Source organism: Tarenaya hassleriana, unplaced genomic scaffold (genome assembly GCF_000463585.1).
Source record: "Tarenaya hassleriana unplaced genomic scaffold, ASM46358v1 Cleome21, whole genome shotgun sequence".
Classification (NCBI taxonomy): domain Eukaryota; kingdom Viridiplantae; phylum Streptophyta; class Magnoliopsida; order Brassicales; family Cleomaceae; genus Tarenaya; species Tarenaya hassleriana.
Genome location: NW_010965451.1, coordinates 1,496,176 through 1,513,825, shown reverse-complemented (window position 1 = coordinate 1,513,825; position 17,650 = coordinate 1,496,176). Strand labels below are relative to the sequence as shown.

General features: G+C 35.5%; 3 protein-coding genes and 1 pseudogene across 7 annotated transcripts in view; 2 read left to right on the top strand and 2 right to left on the bottom strand.

The window, feature by feature from the left end:
* Positions 1-43: 43 nt before the first annotated feature.
* On the bottom strand, positions 44-1,995 carry LOC104814419 (annotated as a pseudogene).
* Positions 1,996-7,708: 5,713 nt separating this feature from the next.
* Positions 7,709-13,238, top strand: LOC104814418 (probable transcription factor KAN2). The gene is made up of 6 exons (XM_010542450.2): positions 7,709-8,767; positions 8,862-8,938; positions 10,332-10,380; positions 10,496-10,661; positions 12,346-12,406; positions 12,913-13,238. The coding sequence occupies exons 1-6, from the start codon at positions 8,059-8,061 to the stop codon at positions 13,042-13,044; spliced, it is 1,194 nt and encodes a 397-aa protein (XP_010540752.1). The 5' UTR covers positions 7,709-8,058; the 3' UTR covers positions 13,045-13,238.
* A 1,003-nt stretch (positions 13,239-14,241) lies between these two features.
* LOC104814417 (probable inactive shikimate kinase like 2, chloroplastic) lies at positions 14,242-16,784 on the top strand. Its single transcript, XM_010542449.2, has 8 exons — positions 14,242-14,537; positions 14,945-15,135; positions 15,220-15,414; positions 15,598-15,659; positions 15,741-15,807; positions 15,905-16,023; positions 16,106-16,288; positions 16,469-16,784. The coding sequence occupies exons 1-8, from the start codon at positions 14,289-14,291 to the stop codon at positions 16,573-16,575; spliced, it is 1,173 nt and encodes a 390-aa protein (XP_010540751.1). The 5' UTR covers positions 14,242-14,288; the 3' UTR covers positions 16,576-16,784.
* A 208-nt stretch (positions 16,785-16,992) lies between these two features.
* LOC104814416 (inactive poly [ADP-ribose] polymerase RCD1-like) overlaps positions 16,993-17,650 on the bottom strand; it is a 4,319-nt gene continuing 3,661 nt past the window's right edge. For 2 of the 5 annotated variants that reach the window (XM_010542445.2, XM_010542446.2), the window contains exons 7-9: positions 17,569-17,650; positions 17,356-17,455; positions 16,993-17,250 (exon numbers count right to left, since the gene is read on the bottom strand). In XM_010542445.2, the coding sequence (XP_010540747.1) occupies positions 17,231-17,250; positions 17,356-17,455; positions 17,569-17,650 (202 nt within the window). In that variant the 3' untranslated portion in view covers positions 16,993-17,230. Of the gene's footprint in view, positions 17,456-17,568 lie in introns of all 5 variants that reach the window. The other 3 variants (XM_010542443.2, XM_010542444.2, XM_010542447.2) reach the window with 2 other exon arrangements.

Below are 17,650 nucleotides of genomic sequence, written 5' to 3'. Positions count from 1 at the left end.
TTCACAGTTGCCTTGTCTCCCAAATGTTACGGACCCAGGAAAACACAGGTCCAATAATTTGTATATCTCTAATGTTCATGCTCTTTACATATATCTACTCATTAAAAGGAAACCTCTCTCCCTCTCTCTCTCTCTCTCTATCTCTCTCTCTCTCTATATATATATATATATCAGAGTTCAAGAAGAGAGCTTCCTTCTCCGACAAGCACGAAAAGGCCACTGTCCCCTCTAGAGATCCTGAGATCTTTGTCAAGATAAGTGATCAGAATCCAGGAGCTGCCTCAGTTTCCTGGGAACGGAAGCCTGAAAGGCTGCTGACCGGAGATTGCCCAGGAAATGCTAGCCGCCACTCTTGCAAAGGGTTCAGAGATTGCTTCAGCGGCAGTAGGCTGACCTGCTGCCCAAGTAAATCCACACTCTCGAGGAGATCAACGCTCGATTTGATCTCGGGAGGTCGTAGTGTACCTTCTTTGAACGAAACCTGATATGCGTAAAAACACAAAAGAATCAGTCATATTGCCGTGAAGTAATTTTCAGAAGTTCTACTCTCTGCTGTATCAGTTTCCAAAACAAGAACTGCATTAGACTACATTTCCACAAATGAGGCTGCCCTTTAGTGATCTAAGTCCCTGGAACTTTAACGATCCTTTTAAGGTTACTTGCTTTTCGGGTAAATTCTCATTAATTGACTAAACATTTAACGGAACATCATCCCCAGATCAAAACGCTAATGCAGATTAAAAACAATAACCAGATTTCAGATGCTCATGCAAGTGTATTCATCACACAAGGCATTACTTCGAAAGGGGTATTCTCAAAATACCTGAATTCTGGATGGACTCCGAACTTCAACTGTAGCAGAACTGCAGAAGCACTAAACGAGGAGTCGGTTAATGGACTGGAAAGCGTAGTCGAGTTTTCTACAGAGAGGTCGATAGACCGTATTATTCTTTTCACTTTCAGTAAGGGCGTCGTACGAGTGGCCAGGAGAGGCAACAACTCTGAAAAGGTGGTATATCTGTCCAAACCCGAGAAGAAAAAGATCAAGTCATGAGCTCGGATCATGAAGCCAAAACGAAATGCCACTGCTGAGCAAATCAGAGTTCACTGAACAAACAATACTGTAGCCTTACCAAGATTCAGAACTGTAATAGGGAAGTTTTCTCATTCTCAAAAATCAGAGTGGAATGAAGCATTATATACAAGAACCCTGGAACATAATATCTAACACTCATTCAATCCCAACTATAACAAAGGAACTGAAAACCAATACTTTAAGCAGACAAATCAATTTTACATTTCAGACATTACAAGCCAAAATCTAAGCTATCACAAAAAACCGAAACTTTACCAAATTGATGACTATGGTACTCATATCGGGTATATGGATGAACTCTTTCAGTCGTTTGGAAGTTCGCATACTTGGAAATGATCTGATAAAAGGCACAGAAGAAGGGGGAAAAGGAAGAACAGAGAGAAGAAGGAAGCTCACAGTAAAACCCAGTTGCCGTCGAGAAGCTCCGGAGCCTCCACCGGAGGTGGCGTCGGATTCAGAGCCTCCAACTGATTCACGAGCTCCAAAACCTCCGCCCTCACCTCAGACCCGGTCCGAAACCCAAATTCAGTTCCGTACACCGTGTCCGCCAAAATCCTCTTCAGTTCCCAAGCCCGATCGCACACTGCGCTTCCGTTCCCAGCGCCCAATTGACCGCCTCTGCTGTATTCTTCCTCCCACTCGTCCTCGTTCCTCGGAGGATCCGATTCCGCTCAGCCGGTCGCTTGCTCATCCGGGTCGGGTTCTGATCTCTCACCCCATTCCTCCGTAGTCACAGGGCCATTTCTCGATTCGGTTTCGGTTGCGGCTTCTGGTTGGGAGTCGGGGCCGGATCTCTCGCCCCATTCGTTCGCAATCACGTATGCGTTTTCCGGTTCGAAGTCAGAAGTCCGGACTCGGGAGAATCGAAAAGACATGTGATGGCGAAAAAGAGAGAAAGCGAAGAGAAGAAGGATTTGCTAGGGCTTATCGTGGAGACGAAGAACATAATTTTTTAACAAAAAAAAAATTGAAAAATATGAGACTGATTTCATGATTTTGTATTGGGCTGATCGAAGGACATGTAGAGCCCAATCAATTAATGGGCCTATTATCGGTCCTTTTTATAAACGATGGTATTTCGTAATTCACGTTAAGGAGATTATTTAGTTTCTTTTCCAGATTTTTTATTAGTAAAATTAGGGGTTGATATTTCCGATTTTTTTATTTGCTTTGAAAAAATTGATAACTATCCATATTTTATATTGATTTTCTGGATTTAGATTAGATTCTATTAGAATTCGCTTTCTATTAAAAAATATTTATTAAATATTCAGTTTGATTTTTATCAGAGTTCGATTAATTTGATTTAAAACAAATCATATTCAATCAATCGGATCTGTTTAGATATTATTATATATTGTGGGTTCAAATTTGATTTTACATATTAACCACTCCGCATAAAGTGACTATTTTAATTTTTTTTATAACCCCCGTACTGTTATTAGCACTCATATACATGCAGAAACCAAATAAAGATATCAATCATTGACAGAAATCATACATCAAAACGTAACACTGCCTCACCTCAAGAAAAATAAGAGTTCAAATCATTACATAAAATGACCCTTTTATTTTAAAATGAATCACATGCTGGTAAGATGATTTGTATCATATGATATATATTATGATAGACACATATATATACATAATACATATATTACTAACGTTCCCCTACTTCAACAACAAGGTCTCTTGATAGTTTTTTTTTTTATAAAAATGATATATACAATTTCCATGTAAAAAAGGTTACTCCAAAAGAATATCAGGATTTCAGTGTGTATAATTTTTGGGCAGAGAATATATAGAGATGATAGAACTGAAAAAAGGGAAGGGAAAAAAAAAGCAAAAGAATATATAATAATTAAGAATTGAATATAATTATTTGGTGTTAAATAATTTGCTTTTACGAGTGAGAAATAATCTCTTGGAGATTTGTGGGGTATTTACAAAAAGAACTTGTCTTTGCTCTAAAAGAAGATTCATTTGGTTTCCCCTTTCTCTTTCTGTTTCTTTTCTTTGGTGAAAACACCTTATATGAGTCTCCAACTCATTTAGTTAAAAGATGCTTTTCCACTTTTAACTCATTTTTCATAAATCTTCTTTCTGACAAAAAAAAATATATATTAGTCATATCCAACATTTTATGTATGTATATGATCATAAATAATTCCTCAACTTCATGTAGTTTTGTATTAGATTTATTAATAGCTTTGATCAAGTTTAAATTATAGGGTGTAATAAAACATAATATTTCAACCCGTTAATTCCATTTTCCATGTGTATATATATATATATGTAGTTAAAATACGTGTAAACGCATGGATACTCACATATAAGCATTTGCCGTGAATACGCGCTACACATTTATTTATATATGTGCAGTCTCTATATGATTTTTCAACCCATGGAATCCCATTGGCACTATTTTATTTTATTTTTTTCATTTTGAGCCACTAAAGTCATCAAAGTTTGAAGAATCAATTCAATCCTCCACTAATATAGTACTTTAATTAGGGACATTGAGTTTCCTTTCTCTGCATTCGATTTCCAATTGTATTCTAAATTTAGTAATTATGTGTAAAAAGTAAAAAAAAAACAAAAACATAATAATATATATGAGGAAATATCTTCAAGATATATTCCTATTCTAATTGAGATCGAAAATTGTGATAGTGGTGATATAACTTTTTTTCCCAATATTATTAGGCTTTTTAAAGTCACTTGTGTTTATAATAAAATATCAATTATACTGCAAAAAGTTTTGATGTGAAATAAAATTTAAAATTACTATTAAACAGTTTTTGTGGGCAAAAGAGAGGGTTGATGTATGATAATGTGAATATTTACTAAGGAAAAGAATATCTTTGTTCTAGAAAAAGTGCTTAATTAATTTAAATTAAAGAAAACTATATAATTTTTTTTAATTAATTTGGACTAAAGAAGAGGAAAGATATATGATATTCTTCATGAAAAAAGAAATCCACCATTCAATGGGAACAAAATCTTTTTAAGTGTACCATAAAGGTTGAAGTTAAAAGAACGTTATTAGAATTTTTTTGTGCGATATGATCAAACCAACAAAGATATCTCTAATTTATTTCCTTTAATATGACACTACCTAACAACCATATTCAATTTATTTGGTTTTTTATTTAATTTATATGCACATATATTTTTAGAATGATCTTTCGCTAATAATAGCGGTTGAAAATCACCATCATCATTGTTCATTATTGAATGGACCTAGCACATAGAAATAGTACGAAATTTTGAATGAAATTCGCATGTGTAATTTTCATATGATCTACATTAAACCACGTTATCAATATATGTACCAAAAAAAACATATTGTTTACAAATTATCATTATTTTGTGACGCACATACGTGCATGTCTATTCGAGTCTGATATATATATATATATATATATATATATATAACTTCTTGTGTAATTATATTAATCGACAATATGAATAATTTTGGATGGTCGATAGTGTGCAAAATCCGGTATCGAATGTTAAATAAAAGCAATTAAAAAGATTTGATCTTAGCATTACTTTTAGAATATATATATATACACACACATATATAAAGAATAATTTACAAAATAATACTTACCTCATTAATTCGAGATTATCTTGTTAATCGATCTCATAATCCATGCAACTAAATTGTATTTTCCTACAAGAAATGAATGCTTCAAAGTTCAAACACAACATATATATATCTTGTCCCCCCTCCCCCGACTAAGATATATACATATAGTATGATCCTATATATATTCATATGCTCTTCAAAATATATATTATTGTTGGGCAGTGTAACGACCCACGACCGCTACAAAATGTCAAAACTGCTCTCACATATCAACACGAGATGATGAGATCTTTTAGTGTGTTTTGTCCTCAATCGCACGCATACGAAGATACTTTCCAGTATGTCACTCATCCTTAAATTGAAAGAGTTAACATGTTTAACTTTGGAGTTCTCTCGAAATAGATAACCGAAAAAGTGTGTGCATCTTGTTACTATGAGTAGTTCAACTAATTCTTTTAAGTTATCTTAGATATTTATACAATCCTCGGATCTCTCTCATTTTGGTGCATTTGATTCGTTCTCGTATCTCTTTGGTCTAGTGGTACTCGAGGAGCTGTTCTTTATCCGTATCATCTACACCGACGAACATTCTCAATCCTCATCATAACTCAGGATATCACAGGTAGTAGTTCTAATAATTGCCATGAAATTGTTTGCATTGACTATAGTATCCTATCGCCAGTTATACATCATTTATCTAGGCTTTACTATACTATACAAATTAATACTTTGAAATGTTGGCAGAAATGTTCCACTCTCTCTCTCTCTCTATATATATATATATACTGATTTTCATTAACGGTTGCTGCAACAATTAATGCTCATAACGTTATAAGTTGGGGGGTGGGGTCACTTAAAATGCGGTGAGAACGTGCCAAAATATATTTTTAGTGAGTACATCGCATTGACACGTACGGATGAATTCGAAGATTTTTTTTTTTTCCATATAATTATGTATCGATTGGAATTCATACGTGTTCATATATATATATATATATATATATTCAATTAACCTAAGAGCAATATGGGTCACTCGTTCCAAAACTAAACTAAACATGAAAAAGAAAGTAAAAAGATGACACATTTTCTTGTAATGAGCCCGACATCTAATTGGACCATTAAATTTCGAGGAAAACGCAGAGACAAGTTACGATAATAGTACTATAGTTTAAAAATGGTGTATATAAATCGGTAACTTGTTAATTTCTAGGGTGTCGGGAACCCTAGGAGAAGCTAATGATGGTTTAATTATCATAATTAACATTAAGTACAGTTTTTTTACTGTATAATCGCATAGTAATTACAAATTAAATTTCAACATCGAAGCGTCTCTGTGAACTTCAAGAAAATAAAAGATCAAATGTCGTTTTCTTAATGGAGATTTCTATTCCCTATGTGGTATCTTGCCGATCTCAAGGCCAAACCATTGAGCATTATTTAATGGAATTATACAAATATGACTTGCTACAAGAGCGATGTAATTAATTTTTATATACTCCCTCCTTTTCTTAATATTTGACTGTATAATATTTTTGTTACTAAACAGATGTCACCTTAAATAAAATGAATCAAATTCAATAAAATTAAATTAATGTATATTAATTACATTTCAACTATTAAATAAGGGTATATATGACTTTTTTTATAATATTTAAAAAAAATGAGGGAAAAAAAGGGTAAAAACGGTAATTAAACTGTGTCCGTATGTCGGAATACGCTTAACAAAAGAAAAAGAAGTAATGTTAAAGACGTTGGACGAGCATACCTTATAAAACAATTTAGCTCAAACTATTTGCTGTACAATATATAGCTATTTATACCCCATTCGGGAAACGTAGATATGTCTTTTTATCCATATTTTTTTCTTGTTCTTTTTTATTATTTTCCTTTAATTTTCACCATTTTGTTTGCTTATTTTTTTTCATTCTAATCAACCATTTCTCCCACCTATATTCATATTAAATTTAAACTTCTTTTATAGTAATATATTAAAATCTGATAATAAATTTCGTTGTGGTAAGATCTATCGGTTGGTGGAGTTATCCTTTTACATATATTAGAATTTTAGATCGTAAATAATGTAAAAGGATAATGTTATTTAAAGCTCATTGGATATAAGTTATGTAATATTTGAAGAAAATGCATCATAATGCAGATGCTTTATTTCATCATTAAGGTATGATTTACAAAACAAAACAAAACCCTAGCTAGGGAGGAGAGAGAGGGGAGTGCGTAGTCATGTGATGGAGAAGCCATATACGCTTAAAAGAAGCAAACTTTGTTTTTTTCTTTCTTTCTTTCTTTTTTTTTTAAAATCTTTTTCTTTGTTCTCTTTTTCCCCCTTTTTTCAAAATTTAATGCTTCTTTTTGGAATGAATTTAGGGTTTATAAAAAGGAGCAATCAACCTTGGGTTTCAGTTAAAAGCAAATTAAGAGCGTGTGGGTTGTTAAAGATAACCATGCCAAAGTTTTCACCTTTCCTTTTTTTTTTCTCTTAAGTTGTATATTATTATTCAATTAATAAGCATTAAACCGCAAATATTGGCTTCCTAATTTTGTAGTTCGTGCATATAATAAACCATAAGCTTGAAATAAGCTATATAGAAACATATATATTTACCATCTTACGATTAGGATACGAAAGGATAATAAAACATATAACAAGTCAAAAGAAAGGCTTATTTAATTATAATGTATCTATGATAATCAATGTAAAGGGATTATAATGTATAGGTTTATGGTGGATAATATAAAAGGGTAACATGTAAGAAAAAGAACAAAAAAAGAGGAGTTCAAAAAATAAATAAAGAAAAATGCTTTTATATATATGCTCGAAAGAAAACAAAAGGTTTGCAAGGGAAAAAGAAAGGCTTATTTACTATTAACCACTTTTGTTTGTATGGGCCTCTTTTCTCTTCCATTTCTTTATCCCTTTGCTTTTTCTTAACCTAGTTTCTCTAGGCCTCCATCTCCACAAAAGATAGTCTCTCTCTCTCTCTCTCTCTCTCTCTCTCTCTCTCTCTCTCTCTCTCTCTCTCTCTAAGTTACTCAAGTGTCATTTCTTCTTGTCTTTCTTCACTCTCTATATCTCAAAAATCTTTGCAACTTCTCAACCTCAATCAAGGAAAATTTTGTATCAAGATTCTCAAGAAACCCCATAAATCTCCTCCTAAATTTAAAAAAACAAACACCATATATGTCCTTTTTCTCCATACCCATAAAGACGTACGTACTTCCTTTTCTTTTTCCTCCAACTCAAAGAAAACCGAAGCTAGGGTTCGTTGGGCAGATTTCATAGCCAAAGATTCAAAGCTTGAGCCTCTTTTCCCATCAAGAACAAGAAAAGAAGCTTTGTCTGGTTACAACCATGGAGCTGTTTCCTGCTCAACCAGATTTATCCTTACGAATCAGTCCTCCGAACACCAAACCGTCGTCCACGTGGCAGAGAAGATCAACAGAAGCGGCCGAGAATCTTGATTTAGGATTTTGGAGAAGAGCTTTGGATTCAAGAACCGATTCTAAAACCGAAAGTTCATTCGATCTTTCGTTGTCGAACGGCTCCTATTTGTCGAGGAGCCCCGTTTCGATCTCGTCGGCAGACTCGAACACTCTCCCGAATTTCAATGGCTCCAAAATCTTGAACCCGCTTCCATTCCAGACAGATCAACAAGTTGTTCAAGAACAACTACATGGGTTTCTTAGGGACAACCTCAACATCTTAAGGCCGATACGAGGAATCCCACTGTACCAGAACCCTCCTCATCACACTTCACATCCACCGTCTTTTTCTTTCGATCCCTCGTCTTTGATTCCTTCTTCTTCTTCTTCCTCTTCTTCTTGTTCACTAGTCAATAACAACATTAGTGCCACAAAAGTTGCCAACTCCGGCCTAACAACCACTAATTATCACCCTAGCCACCACCATCGTCATCATCACGGCTTGATGACGAACAACAGATCAAGATTCATGCCAAGATTTCCGGTGAAGCGAAGTATGAGAGCTCCTCGGATGCGGTGGACGACCACTCTCCACGCCCGGTTCGTCCACGCAGTCGAAATGCTCGGCGGACATGAAAGTATGCATGTCCATGAAAATTAATTAAAGGTTCCACATTTTTTTGTTGTTATCTTCAGTTATTCTAATCCGTTTTCGTTTTGTTTAACCGCTAGGAGCAACACCCAAATCGGTTCTTGAGCTCATGGCTGTAAAAGATCTGACCCTGGCTCACGTCAAGTCTCATTTACAGGTAATTCACTTATTTAATCGTTATTGATCGATTAACCCTTCTTTTAAGAACACCTATATCATCAAATGGGTTTAAATTTCTCTGATTGCTATGTATATATATATATATACACTTCAACTCGAATAACGATGATTTTGACTCAGTGTCTTCCTTAATCTGAGTTCGAGGATTGTGAGCTGGATCGTCAGTGAATAGAAGAATCTTGTCTTTCTTCCACCTTTTCCCTTTTCCACAGTAATTAATTCGAATGACCACCAATCAAGCAAAGTTAACATCCTACATCGGGATGAGTTAAGCAATACATGAGCCTGTTTATATATATATATATATATATGCCCGTGTTTCTGTACATATATATATATATAAGGTATACAGATGAAAGAGTACAATTTCAAACAAGTTGGTCTTTCGTTTCTTCGTTTAATTTCTTGGAAGAATAAACTTGAAGTTACCTTTAGTTTCTTTATATAATATATCTGTTGGTCCTGCAAGATCATAGACAGGCCTTTGCTTGCTTTGTTTTATGGGAAGAAGAATCACTACTTGTCCTGTAATAACTACAAATTACTCAACATTTCATATTACTGACACATATATAGAGATAACGAAGGAGAGAGAGAGAGGTCAATGTTTTGATTTTAATCGGTTTCAGAGAATAATTAAGGCAGGAAAACTAAGCCCTAAAAATGTTTTTTTTTTCTTGGTTTATTTTCCATTGTTAGATTCATCTCATAATAAAATCAAATGGGTTTTCCGAAGATATGAACGATGTTTAGAGGTCGATTCAGACAATATTTTTTAGAAAAAAAGTGTTTTTTTTTTAAATAATGTTTGGTTGAAGATCTGATTGGTCAATTGCTATGCATGGTTTTTTGGGTTAAAAAATAGAGGGGAAAATTCTGGGAGGGAGGAGGAGTACAGAAACACCATCATTTCTTAATGATATGATGCTCTCTCTCCCCCCCCCCTAGACGAAATGGAATGGGATTTCATTCAACCATGGTTGGGTTAGGTTTCGACCATGGTCAGACACATAAATTGAGGCGTTGGACATGAAAATTGCGAACCACATTAATAATATCATTAATGGTTCTGTGTCTGAACAGTTATTTTCTATTGCTATCTCCCAACGTATATACTTTCAGAACTTCTTGGTTCTGTTCTGTCCACTTGTGTCGGGGCAGGACACACCGTTTCTTTTGGCTCTATGCCACGGTGAAAATAGTACATTGGTCTGCTTTCTCTGTCTTCTTCTCCTTATTTTGCCCATATATATATATATGTTTATGTTTGAATACAAACTTAGCTTTTTAAATTGATTATCTTACAATTTTTTAAAAAATTATTTCATATTGAGATTCTGGTGTAACTTTATATATATATTTTATATCAGATGTACCGGACAGTGAAGACTACCGACAAAGCAGCAGCAGCTTCGTCCGGTATATTCGGCATTCTATTAAATTAACGTTATTTGTCAAGAGAAAAATAGAGATTTATATAATCGTATATGACAGAATCCTAACTAATCTGGGATTTGTACATTTGTTTTTATAGGACAATCTGATGTCATTGAAACTGTATCTTCGGGGGATAACTCGGACGATTGTATCTTCCGTGTGAACCGGAAATCGAGGCAAAACAATGAAATGCAGAATCAAAGAGAGATATCTAATGGTGACAAAGGAAATGACTATCGCGGTCTATGGAGCAGCTCCTCCGGGTAATTCATTCATTCTTCGTCCACATATATATTATATATTTCTATAAAATGTGTATGTATATATATATGTACGTTACGTATGGGCATGTTTGGTACGTACATTTTCCCGATGTGAGAATATATACTGATATGCTCGAATGCAAGTGTTTCTTTATAACTTTTTTCTTCTGCATGGGCATGCACAATACGTGTGCATATATATACGGAGATACATATGCATTTTCCGCCGTTGGCTTTACACGTGTGTTTGGAAAGTGGAATGTCTAAACTGGTAAAGCTCGAATATTTTAGACATGCTTTTGTTTTTATGAACGGAATCCTTACAAAAGCAACACATATGTAACACACGCATACATATGTATAGATACATGTACGCGTGTATACATGCACGGGACAACAGAAAGAGAGAGAAACAAGAGTCACATGCACCTAGGAACTTGGAAGTGTGTTTATGCCTTCCTTCTTTGTTCTGTCTGTTTGTTTCTGTCAACCACAGCCTGTTGAACGTAGATAAATCCATGATGGTTTAATCATCATCATCTCTCTCTCTCTCTCTCCCCACTTGACGTGTAAAAGAAAAAGAGAAAAACGAGAGAATTAATGAAAGAGAAACCAACTATATAGAAAATAAAAAAGAAAAAAAGAAAAAGAGAAACCAACCCCATTATCGTTCCTATTCAAATAAAGGAGTCACTTATTGTATATGCAGACACATTTGCATGTATATATAAAGACAACACTCGTGTGTGTGTGTGTGTGTGCGTGTGTGCATGTACATGAGATATTGTGTGTGAAAGTGGTTTCCCTTGTGATTTTGCGGGCTAATTTACAAAGGGTATTAATTATATTATGGTATGAAAGGAAACTTAACCCCAATCTAAATCCCTCGAGTGACCCATTAAGGGAAAAATAAAATCATGGCCAAAAGCTATGCCATTTGTATCCCTATGTATATATATGCATTTGCTAACCTACCACTATTAGTGCAGGGACTTGGTATATTTAGGCACCACTTTCTTCACGCAACTCATATATATCCGACTAATATTCAATTTCTATATACCCAACTGATATTCAAATTTATTGAGAATTATGAGAGTCATGAAGACTTGTTTATTATGGAATTATATATATTTCTGATAAGATTAGTGTCATAATTAATAGGATAATTTTCAATAAAATTCGAGAATTTGAATCTAGGGCAAAACGAAATTTGGTATCCGTGGCAAATGGTCTGAAAAGCTTTCTTTTTTAGAATGGTGAATACGAGCAAATGGGTAATCACATGCATGGCTCTTTCAACTTTTTTTATACTCAAATGTAAAGACAAAGGAAAAAGTATGCATACATTTTTTGCATGCAAAAAGTGAGGCTACCTGCAACTATGTTAAACATATATATATATATATATATATACATACACACACACACATTACGATACATGACACTGAAAAGGGAAATTTTCTTTTTCTTTTCTTTTTTTTTTTGGTTAAAGGATATTTGTTTTCCTTTTTTCCCTATACTTTACGTTATTCTCCTTTTTGTTTATTTCTTTCTTTGTTTTATTTTATTTTATCTCGCTTAGACGTGCATGGCTAACAGTCTCATGCCAAATATTATCTCTCTCTCCCTCTCTCTCTATATATATATATTCTCTAATTAGACTTTTTTCGAATTTTTTCAGTGAGACACGGTTGTACGGGATGACAAACGATACTGTTGCAGAAATCACACCGCCCTCTAAGGTGCGAAAAATCTATGAATTCTCTTTCCCAAAATATCAGTGTTTACTTATAGATAGTATGCATATAATATAACCATGTATGATGTATGTATATGTGTGTATATGGATAGGAATGAATTTCTTCATCAAATACACTTGTGTTAAAATATGAAGGGCAGATAACACGTATGGGCGTTGCTGATTTCTTTTCATTCCTTTGTTTTTATGCCTTGCTTAGTGTACATACATACATACATACATACATATATATATATATTCTCTTATTCCCCTTTTCCTTTTGGTCAATATATATCTCGAGATTGGTTTCTTACGTAAAATTCGCATGCACACCATATTGGTGCATGCTTAGTATACACTCTTATACCCTTTATTTGATCCATATATATCACTTCATGATATTGACTGATATTTTTTTTTACATGGATATATCCACACGGAAAAACAAATGTTAGGATCTTTTGTTTTGGTTATAATCATAACAATTTTTTTGTGGGGTTTAATTAACAGGAGGAAATGGATCCAAAGTGCTTGAGTTATGAGAGAATATCATCAGAAGATGGAAGCTCGTCAAGCATAGTCTCAGGAAGAAGCCCCAAGAAGCCAAGTCTCGAGTTTACTTTGGGTAGGCCTCAGCTGTAATTAACTTGCTATACTTTCTCTTAATCACGTATATTAGATAATATATTAGTATATATTTATTGTAAATTTTAATTTCAATATTGCCCTTGCTTGAAGGGAAAAAAGTTTCTTTTTTTTTATATATATATCTATTTGGAGAGCTTGAGAAAGGATCGAGTTCGACGTTAAAGGTTATACAATGATGCAGAAAATGTAATCCAAAGCAGAGGGTTGCTCTAACGGACGCATAAATGCATTATATTGTATGTAGTGGTTACAAAGTTTATCGGGAACCTAAATAGTTATAATATTATGTATATTACATTATAGAATGTTGTAACATAACAAATAACAAATATGTATCAAATATTGGGTGGTTCAACCGGTAATGAAGGGACCAAAACTCCTTTCGAACTCGAGTTTGAGTCTTCACTCAGGGAGAAACATTTATATGAATTTTTTCCGTTTTTTGGCAGATGCAGTCGGTAAAATTCCAGATTATAAAAAATATATTGAAGATGTAATGAAAATAGAAAATGATTAAAGCCAACACTATATATATATATATATATATATATATATATATATAATTTTTCTTTTTGAAGAATTGAAGAGAGTAAATAACAGGCATGCAAAAAAGTAGTAATCATTCGCCAGTAAATGTATTCACCCGCATCCACAAAACCCATATGTATAATAAACATGTTGACAAGTCCAAGGATTTTAAAAAATAAATAAATTATACTTGTTTATTTTTTTGTATTTATATACACGTGTGGCATAGTAATTAAATAACATCCGATTTCTCCGAGAATTGGAAAAGGTGCGATAAATTTTCGAATTGTAAAAAAAAATTAAATAACAATATTACAATTAGATAATTCATAATTGTAAATGATAAAAATATATAAAAAAAATTTCATTAATTGAAGTATGGACAGGCGAATGGAAAGTTGGCGGTGGCACAAGTAGATAATTCATCACTTTATTGAAATTTGTATAAACTTTTTTAAAAAGTTTTACATTCATTTGTCAATTCCATTACTATATATATATGTATTAAAATGTCCGGAAACGTATATATATAGGTCGCCGGAGCTAGAGCCAGAGTCCGTACTTTCGGGAAGATTTCTATAGAGGCCCAAAATGAGATCAATTCGGTTCAATAAGGGCCCGGCCCATACCCAATACATATGCTACGATACGAGCAGTAACAGTCTCTTATCTCCCTCTTCCTCGCTCGAGGAGCTTTGAGCTCGACATCTATGGCTGCTTCGGCTTCGGCTTCTGCATTTGACACTTTCTTGTACTCGCACTCAATAAACCCTAGCATCGGTCTCGCAATTCTCTCTTATCCGAGACGAATTCGTTCCTCGCCTAGAGTTTCGAGGGAAATCGGTTGCCTCCGACTCCAGAGCCGCCGGCGATCAGATCGGAATGTTCCCTTTCGCCGGTTCGATCGCTTCTCCTGCAACTGCCTCTCTGCAGTTTCCACGAGTTCCACCGATTATGAGGTGAGTCTAGTGTCACTTTGCGGTTTCTTAAAATTCTCTGTTCGTTCGATTTCTGTGCAATGGTGTGGGGGTAATGGAGTTAGGTAGATAGATAATTATCGACTTTTTTTTTACTGAATGTATGATCAGAATGATCCTGGTTAGTCAGATATCTCTCTGGTGTGCAGTTACGGGTTAATTGTAGTTGTACATCGAAGTGAATGAATATCGATGATTGTTGATGTATGTATATCTTTGTGGAATGTCTGGGTATGCCTCAAACATGCATGAAACATATACACACACATATACACAAGTGTGCGTAATCCAATTTCAACATTGCGGGGAGGCAAACAGAGTCAAGTTTATCTTCAGCATTTTATGCGGCTTATGCGTGTCCAGCTCAGCGTGTTGAACGTATGATGCAGTTCATGGATACTGGCTCTGAAGTGGAACTAAGGCTACGTCTAAAGTCTGGAGAAAATCCTTCTCCAAAAGATATATATGTAGACGCAGACGGGACATCTTTACTTGTTAAGGAACAGAGATATGGAATGCAGATTACACTTCTGGAAACTAACCAACTCTTCGAAAAAATAAAGCCCTCTGAAACGATATGGTTAGTGATGCATTGATCATGCGTGAAGTTACTGAATTTGACCACTCATGCAGGGCAGGGGCTTAAGTCTCTTTTTTCTTACAGGTATATAGATGATGACCAGCTAGTTATAAACATGAAGAAGCAGGATGAAGAACTGAAATGGCCTGATATTGTGGAATCTTGGGAGTCTTTGACAGGAGGAATGATGCAACTCCTCAAAGGGGCATCTATTTATATTGTTGGAGACTCAACTGAAATAAACCAAAAAGTGGCTCGGGAACTAGCAGTTGGCCTTGGGTAAGCCGGATATCTGATTTTGACAATCTATGATGCTTCAATATTTCACTTACTGCACCTTTTTCTGCAGCTCGTTTTCAGGTTATCACACCTCCTTTGTGCCCTTCGGCTAAAGGGCGCAGTATACAACTTTTATGACAAGAACTGCTGAGAGACTGACTGAGTCGATATCAATCTTTGCAGGTACATGCCTCTGGACACGAAGGAGCTGCTGGAAACCTTTTCCAAGCAAACAATCGAGTCTTGTGAGTCCACTGTGTTTTCATTCTCAATGTCACTCAATACAGCTGAGGCTTGACTTCTCTGGACCGTTCTTCTTGCTGCAGGGGTTATTGCAGAAGGGCCAGATTCTGTAACAGAAGCCGAAAATTTCGTGTTTGAAAGCTTGAGTAGGTACAAACATGTCTATTCAAAATTCCCCTTTTTCGATTCGTGAGGTGTTTAGGTCATTAGAGATGTGCCCACCGATGAGTTAAGTTCAACGTTGCAGCCATGTCAGAACGGTTGTGTCAACGTTAGGAGGTGAACATGGAGCCGCAAGGAGAGCAGATAAATGGAGGCATCTTTACGCTGGATTTACCGTCTGGGTATCCCGGACAGAGGCCGCAGGTCATGCTGAATGCATATATTTGTGGTGAACATTAGAACTCTCTCTCTCTCGTTGTTTTGACAATGTTGTTGTTAAAAGCAGACGAGGAATCGGCAAAAGAAGAGGCAAGAAAAATCAAGAAAGAGGGTGGAGGAGGAGGAGGGCACTCGAAGGCAGATGTGGTGGTGAAGCTGAAGGGGTGGGAAGAGGAACAAGCAAAGAGAGTGGCACAAGGCTGTCTCAGTGCACTTAAACAGCTCATCATCTCAGACAAGGGACTTCCAGGTATCCCAACTTTTTAAAATTACTAGAAAAACATTGTTACTTGTATGTTAAACCCTAAACCCTGAACTTTTTAAACTCCAAAAAACACAATGAAAAAGAGTTTCTGTATTTTTTTTTTATTGAAAATCTTAAAACCCGTGAATTTATTTTGGATTATTATTATTATTTTTTTTACAAAAGGAAAGAAGAGTCTGTACATAAGGTTGGGATGTAGAGGGGATTGGCCTAACATCAGGCCTCCTGGCTGGGATCCCTCAACTGACGCCGCTGGAGCTACCTCGCCATAATCACCGCCTGCTCAATCGATATACACATGCTCCGATGATGACGTCACTCTGCACTAAACTCTTTTCTTGCGTTGTTAACATGATTCCGTCGCTTGTTGGTGAGGCCTTAATTGTAAGAATCCTTTTCTCTTGGCATCACCAGGAAAGTTCGTGTGTACATTTTGTTTTATTCGCCAAGCAAGCACGAGCTCTGGAATTTTCAGTGTCAACTCTCCAACGCCAATCCCATTAAATAAAAGCACAAAGCTGTTGACCGGACTCTTTCAAAACATTGCCCACGTCACACCAAAGTTATCACCACGTTAAGTAATACAATCCTATTTCATATTATCTCTCACTCCACAGGGGAGAGAGAGAGAGAGAGAGAGAGAGAGAGAGAGAGAGAGAGAGAGAGAGAGAGAGAGAGAGAGAGAGAGAGAGAGAGAGAGAGAGGGGTATATTATATGATATGATTGTGACACAGAGCAAGTCGACACATTTCCTTCTCAAGCCCTAAGAAAAACCAAAAAAAAAAAAATGTATTCCAAACCTTTTTGAGGAACAGAGAAAGTACAAATAGCAATTACACAGAGCTGGTGCTCTGTCTGTCGTCATCGTCTTACTTAATTAAAAACCCACCTGGGCAGAGCCTTCGCTCTCCCCTCCAGGCCTCACCTTATTCGTCGACTTTGGCTGCTGCAATATGAAGAGGCATTACAATAATATATTGAAGGCAAAACTTCCTTCTCTCTCTCTCTCTCTAATAATATTCTTGGGAGAGGGAGGGTGTGAAAATGTTACATGCGTGGCCCTGAAGAGCTGTTATGGTGGATTTCAGTAGTTGATCTCCCACGATCAACCTCAGCTTCCTTACGAAATCCGCTCTCGTCAACTTCTTCTCCTGACAAGAGATATGACAACACAGAACAGACGTTCTTATGCCCCCAAAAAGGAAAAAAAAAAAACTCATCTTGGGGTGGAAGGGGGAATCACCACCACCATCGTATTTCTTACCCTAAGAAGTTGGTAGGCAGCCATGATGAGATCCATGTCTTTCTCAGGAATTTTATTCGAGATGGCATCAAACAGTGTAGGG

Bases quoted from the DNA above. Each gene is read 5' to 3' on its own strand.
- LOC104814418 (XM_010542450.2), top strand. From the start codon at position 8,059: ATGGAGCTGTTTCCTGCTCAACCAGATTTATCCTTACGAATCAGTCCT. The intron at 10,381-10,495 runs GTATATTCGGCA...TTGTTTTTATAG, and splicing joins AGCAGCAGCAGCTTCGTCCG to GACAATCTGATGTCATTGAA. The intron at 12,407-12,912 runs GTGCGAAAAATC...TTTAATTAACAG, and splicing joins AAATCACACCGCCCTCTAAG to GAGGAAATGGATCCAAAGTG.
- LOC104814417 (XM_010542449.2), top strand. From the start codon at position 14,289: ATGGCTGCTTCGGCTTCGGCTTCTGCATTTGACACTTTCTTGTACTCG. The intron at 15,136-15,219 runs GTTAGTGATGCA...TTTTTCTTACAG, and splicing joins AAGCCCTCTGAAACGATATG to GTATATAGATGATGACCAGC. The intron at 16,289-16,468 runs GTATCCCAACTT...TTTTTACAAAAG, and splicing joins CTCAGACAAGGGACTTCCAG to GAAAGAAGAGTCTGTACATA.